The following is a 6,995-nucleotide window of genomic DNA, read 5'->3' on the forward strand; positions in this document are numbered from 1 at the left end:
TCTTTTGTGTAAGGAATTGAATTTTCCTACATTTTTCATGTAGTAGCCTCAAGAGTTCTTTACTGAGACCATAGCTGAATTTTAATTCTATTCTTTTTAAAAGAATACTGTATGCTTAAGCAAATATGCTAAATCTATGTGGATAATATTAGCAGTTTTAAGCTAAAACAAATGCAACTTTCAAAAGCGTCTATGTCCCACAATTCCAGGATTCAGACTGAGTCAAGGACAAGAACAACACCTGCTACTACTACTGACCTTTCCTCGTTTGAATATTTCCGAAATCAAAAACGTTAGTGTCAATATGAAAGCAGCAATTAGAAAAAGATAATACAGAGCAAAACAATAATGCATTCAAAAAATTAATTTAGATAAAATTTGAGATTTACTGCAAGATGATAAATACTATTTCCCCGCCAGTCTGTACTTTTACAAAAGGCACTAATAGAATAATGAAACTTACACGGCATACAACTGACTTTCTATTCTGCTTAGAAATGTCCCAGATAATCGCGTGGTAGTGACTCCCAGCTTTTTCTCCTCTTCAACCCCTTGAGGGCAAGGGCTGGGCAGATTGCTAATCCATTCTATCTAAATCCCCTGAAGTGATTGCAGGGCACATTACTAGAGAGAGGAACATTCCTTTCCTTTAGATGCTGATTGCTTCCTAATAGATATAATCCCCTTCACCTTTCCTAACTTCAATTTCATTTAAGCACCTACTTCACAAGGTGCCTGCTTCACAAGGTGCCTCACAGATACTCTCAGCCCCAAGGGGTATAAGCGAAGGGTTCCAGCCAATCACGGTGGGTGGCCGCATTGCCTTCGAAGTAACTGGCTCAGACTGAGTGCCACGTCTATGCTGGCCAATAAGAAGAGTGCTGTGGCGGGAAGTGCGTGGGGGAAGGGATTTTCCTCCTGGTGAAAAGTGAAAAGCAGAAAGAAATGGGCCTCTCTGCCTCCGAACTTTACTGCGAACACAACGATGCTGCAGCTCATTGTGCTGGAGCCCTCACCTAAGCTGTAGGGGAGCTAGCCTGAGAGCACAGGCTGGGAAGTGAAACTCAGCAACCGATAAGGTCCTTACTGGGGTCATGGAAGTGTTCCAGCGACCATTCTAACAGGGGCTCCATCTCCTAATTTCCTGGTTCGTGGGGTAATGATTGTCACACGATTCAAGACATTCGCTTGGGGGGTTTTCAGTTTCTTGCAGCTACAAGCTTCTTAACTCCTAGCTTTAGCATTATTTTTATGTCTGTAGAAAAGTATTAATTATTTGAAAAAGGCAAGAATAGGAGGATAATTTATCACATTTTTTTACAACATGCTGAAACAACTTATGATTATGTTGCCTTGGATTGCTGTGATTTGTCCATTTCTACCTGTATGTATACCAAGTCAGTTCACCTGTGTTTCCAAGCTGTACGGCAAAGAAAGAGCATTTTAAAACTTTGTATTCAGAATCTGAAACAAATTGATTCATCATTTAAAAAAAGATAAAATCAAAGCAAAACAAGAAACTTGATTAAGTAGTAATTTTATTAAAATATTCAGATGTTCAGTGAAGATAAGGTACTGATTCTGATTCCATATAAACATTCTCTATATTCTGTAAGAAGATTCATTCATAAATGTTATAATTACACTGGCATTTAAATCCTTTCTCTTTTTACCATTGTAGAAGATGAGTTTCTATTAGATTGTGGAGACTTCAATTTTCTAGCAACTACACATTTTGGATCAGACTTGGTCTCGATGCTGCTGTTTGAGATGATGTGACAGGGTGTCCAGGCTTCCTGATGTTGTGCCATATAATGGATTTGAGAAGGAATAGACAGAACTCTGAAGAGGAAAAACACATTTGAAAGGGTAGGATTTTAGGCATTAAAATAAGAAACCTCTTTAAAGATCACCCAGAATGCAGCAAAGGTCCTAATGGATTTTCACTGGAGTAATAACTAGAACATCCTTGACTCTTCCTCCAGCACTTACAGCCCGCACTGCTTGAGTTTCTGACACAAGCCTAGATTCCATGTATCCTGGGGTCCTCTGGACTTAGGCACCACTGCCTCACCTCTGGTGGGGTGGGGAAATGCAATGACCAATATTTTGACTACTTCTTTCTCTGATGCTGGTTTCACTAAGGCTTCTGTATTGAATATAGTTAGGTTAGACAAAACAAAACAAAACCAATGACTTTAAGTATACAAAGCCATTTTATGTAAGTTTAAATGCCATTTCATTTAAGTTTCCTGTAAACTATAATTATATATAATTATATAGTTTACAGGAAAACCTAAAATTTGTGAAATTCTATAGGACAAGCAGTCTGGCTTCTTATACAAATAATGTGCAAGAAAAAAAAAATAAGAGAGAGAAAATAGAACCTAGAGATGAAAAGAGATTTAAGAGACATATCTACCCATTTGGATACATCTACCTTCTAAAATTTCCGATTTTTAAAATACAGCAACAACAACAAAACCCCCGTAGAAAACCCTTTACATTTTAATGAGGCAATTGGGGTAGGTTGAACAGTGAGTGTTTGATAGCCTCAAGACATTCTTGTTAAATGTTTAGGTATGATCCTGCCGTTATATTTTTAAAAGTCCTTGCCCTTTGAAGATACAACTGGAGAATATCTGAGATTTGTTTGAAAACCTTCTGGAGGGTGAGGAAATAGAGGGCAGTAGAGGTGAAACAGCAATGACCATGGGTTGATGGTCCTTGAAGCTGGCTGATGGGTACATGGCAGTTGCTTACAATTAATATTGCCATGAATATTGGCATGAATTGCCAACGAATGTTGCCATGAATATTCTCTCCATTTCTGTATCAGAATGTGAGCGTTTTCTCCAAGAATTAAAAAAAAAAATAGTTTGAAAGATAGATTTAGAGAAGTCTATCTTTCTGATGATAGGGAAAGTAGACCTAGTTTGATTAATACAAAGTCATTTGCTTCTGAAACAATCGAAATCAAAATAGCCACAAAGGCCAGGAGATGTGCCAGGATTTCTTCTTTAGCCATTCATAATGAAAGGAAAACAGAAAACGAAAAAGGAATTTTTCTTTTATCAAAATAGAAAATAAACATAAATCACTTCCGAGGTGCTCTCCAGTCATCCATTACGTCACCACACTCACACACAGTGGAAACCATCTTGAAAGTAGACTGAAAGGTGGGTCTTTGATGGAGACCCCTCCTGTGCTTGCTGAGAAGTACAGATCTGAATGCAACAGAACCCATCTCCGTAGAAAGTAAATAATCCATAACACCTACTGAGCCACTTTTTACTTACTACAAGTTTATGAGACACTAATATAAAAAATATAAAATTTTAAATATCTCACTTTAATTCCTTATCTCAGGTGTATCTTTCAGGCAGTAAAAGTTAAACTAAGTTGAGGATAAAAAATACTAAATGTTCTGACCAGGTACAGTGGCTCATGCCTGTAATCCCAGCACTTTGGGAGGCCAAGGATGGTGGATCACCTAAGGTCAGGAGTTCGACATCAGCCTGGCCAACATGGTGAAACCCTGTCTCACTAAAAATACAAAAATTAGCCAGGCGTGGTGACAGGCACCTGTAATCCCAGGTACTCAGGAGGCTGAGGCAGGGGAATCACTTGAACCCAGGAGGTGGAGGTTGCAGTGAGTCAAGATCATGCCATTGCACTCCAGCCTGGGAGACAAGAGTGAAACTCTGTCTCAAAAAAAAAAAATAATAAATTTTCTTTCTCTAGTAAAAATGAAAATATATTTATATTATACCATCCTAGTTTGTCAAAAAGATATATTACATTTGTTTTCTTAAATATGTATGTGTTTTTTATCCATGAAGTAGGTCTACCTTTTCATTTTTACTCTGTCTTACTTGTTGAATCATCTAGATTCATTTTCTCTGTGCTTTAGGAAATCGTTTACTTTCTGTTTTCATTCCTACCAAAACAATACTAAAAGTGTGTATCATATCATTATTGATTAAAATGCAAAAATAAAACAGTCAAGTGTTTTGTTAGGCTTCAACCACAGCACTCAAGGCTCTTAAACTATGAGAAACCACCTGACCTGATACCTCGCTACTCATTTTCATAACCAAGAGCAAGATAAAAAACTATGACCTATTTTCATAAAGAAAAAGAATAATTAAAACTTTAGCTTTATATAACACTCACTTTATAAGGAGTGAATTTTATATAGCTCTAAAATCAAATGTAATAAAACTTTTAGAGTTCAGAAGTGGTGTGTCATAACTAAATTTACTTTATATTCAGATGAAGTCTCATAACACTTACTTAAGAAAGGAATGGGAAAAATAAAAAGAAAGGAATGAGATGTTGATCAAACAGTGCAAAGCTTTTGTGCAAGATGAATAAATTCTGGGGATCTAATGTATGACATGTGACTATAATACTGTGTGATATACTCAAAATTTGCTAAGAGAGATCCTCAATGTTTGCAGCACTCACACACACACACAGTTAACTATGTGAGGTGACAGATATTTTAAATAGTTTTGTTGTAGTAATCACTTCACAATGTATACTATAGTAAAATATAATGTATACTTTAAACATATAAAAGTTGTATTTGTCAACTATACCTAAAAATGACTTAAAAATTAAAAAAATCTAAAAAAGTAACAAGAAAGGTTTTCCTTGCCATTTTCTCCCTGCTTATACAAATAAGGGATAGCCCCAAAAAGGTCCAAAGAAGATGTAATACATTCTCACTTCTTTTTTCTCTTCTAAGTTATCAGGTAATGGCCCTCACTAGTCACTCTAAATTTAAACAGAACATAGAATGCTATCCTCTCTTTTGTTTTTGAAAATAAAATATGAAAGACATTCAATTAATAGTTACTATAAGTAACTGACTAATACTCTGTGGGTTAAACTGATATTTTCCAGATTTGTCAGCTCTTTTTGAGTATAAGCAGTGACCACAATGCCATTTAACAGTGAACTGAACTTACAAGCAGACTGAAGCTGTCCTGAAATGGACAATTCTCATGGCATATTTGTAGAGACGGAAACTCCTTTCTACCCCCAACTGAAATAACTCCACTAAAACATTTCTTTTAGTTATGACGTAGAAACATGTTCAAGCAACACTGGTTCAGTGTGTGTGTGTGTGTGTGTGTGTGTGTGTGTGTCTGCATTTGTGTGAAATGATACAGTTCACCCTTTGCCACTTACCTCTGTTTTCTCTGGGTCGCTCCAGTTCCCGTAAACTGGATTGACAAAGGCACAGTTACCACTTCCCTCGGTTTTCCTTAAAGCACACAGGCCATCAAAAAAATTAAAAAATAAAAAGTATTGACATTTACCATAGTACATTTTCAGGTTATTGTTTGTTAGAAACTTTTGAGACACATTGTCTAGCCAGCACACTTATTTCCATGAATGTATTACCATGAGTAAAATTAGCTTGTTTTTTTTTTTTTTTTTTTTTGCAGGACACCAAGGCAACCACATTCATGAAAGCAAATGTAATTTGAACTCTGAGTATTTAGATCCAAATAAACCCAGGCAAGTAAAAGAAATGGCAAAAGTTAGTAGTCTGAATGTTGATTTCTTAAACTATTACTCAGTGCAAAGCGTCCAACATTAGAAAGAACAATGTAATATGAAGCTGTACTAGTGATAAAGAAAGGTCATCTTGAAGTCTTTGACACTGCAAAGTGCCAAACCACTACATCCTGAAGACTGTTTTCCATGACAATATCTGTCATAAAGATCTGTAGCACATGAGTCATAGTCCTTAACATTTTCATCAGCAAAGTTAAGTACAAGTGTTCTGAAAAGTTCTTTAGGGTAGTGTTTCATGAAAATCAAAAACAGCAAGCCCTTGGTAATATCCCATATCAGACTAGATGTGCATAATTCACTATAATTAACTGGGTTCCATATGATTATTTTCCTTTTATACTTAAGAATTAATAGACTTATTAGAAGACACACAGCCCTGGACTACTTGGTGACAACTGATGAAGAAAAAATGTCCATCATAGGAACAACAAAAAATAACCAAACACACACACGAAAGGATCCTATACCTGCCTGTGTATACGTGCACACACACACACACACAATGGAGAATGGAAGACCAATTCCAGGATGATTTTTTTAAGGGTTTAATGACAAGAGTAACAAGTATATAATGTATGATAACTGTATAATACAATGTATAATGTATGTATAATATATATTTTTTGCCTAATCAGGATATAGTGAAAATTAATGTTTGTCAGTAATATAATTCTAAGTCCCAAAATAAAATGTACTAAAAAGGAGGCTCTTACTGATTGGATTTCTAAAAACAAACTGCCATAGGCATAACTGCCTGTTGTCATTTACCAAACCACATGGTCCTTTTCAAAGAAACTGCAACATCAGTGAGCCTAACAGTCTAATCTGGCTAATTATGTTTGGCTGGCAATATATTTTCCCTGTGGATTCAGTGTCTTTTAAGCTTCCTGATCTCCACTGGCTTAAATATACAATAGATTAAATGTTTCACCCTCACTGCGGGTACATTTTGCTTACTGATGAATCAGGCCATTTGCGTCTATTTTGTGGGTTATTCTTGAAAAAAGTCTGAACTGAGGCAACAAATATCTGTTAATTCCTTAAGCACTAATTGAATGCTTATTAGTTGCTCTGATTAATTTGAATAAGTTGTGTTTGACTCTTTGCCTTTACTTTGTTCAAGACTAGTATACGTTAAATTCTTGGAGTAGTAATCTTAGTACACAGCAGGGTTAGCGCATGAGCTGAGCCAGGGATGATCTTAGAGTTGAGACTGGGTAGGGAGTGAAATATAGTTTTGAAATGTATCAAAATACCAAAGCAGGAAAAATTGGACACGGAAGTAGGGATGATCAAAACAAAATAGAAATTAGGAACCAAGTAAAGATAAGACAGCTGCTGACACCAAGAGCTCAGAAAATTAATAGAGGCTGAAATCAGGCATGAAATCAGGAAGCAGGAGG

At 36.1% G+C, this 6,995-nt stretch overlaps 1 protein-coding gene across 1 annotated transcript in view; it reads right to left on the reverse strand.

Annotated features, from left to right (window-relative positions):
• Positions 1 to 1,521: 1,521 nt before the first annotated feature.
• The window catches only part of MALRD1 (MAM and LDL receptor class A domain containing 1), a 670,416-nt gene continuing 664,942 nt past the window's right edge, over positions 1,522 to 6,995 (reverse strand). Inside the window, exons 39-40 of the mRNA XM_025396215.1 lie at positions 5,200 to 5,275; positions 1,522 to 1,842 (exon numbers count right to left, since the gene is read on the reverse strand). Of these exons, the coding sequence (XP_025252000.1) occupies positions 1,741 to 1,842; positions 5,200 to 5,275 (178 nt within the window). The 3' untranslated portion in view covers positions 1,522 to 1,740. The remainder of the gene's footprint in view (positions 1,843 to 5,199; positions 5,276 to 6,995) is intronic.

Source organism: Theropithecus gelada, chromosome 9 (genome assembly GCF_003255815.1).
Source record: "Theropithecus gelada isolate Dixy chromosome 9, Tgel_1.0, whole genome shotgun sequence".
NCBI classification, from domain to species: Eukaryota; Metazoa; Chordata; class Mammalia; order Primates; family Cercopithecidae; genus Theropithecus; species Theropithecus gelada.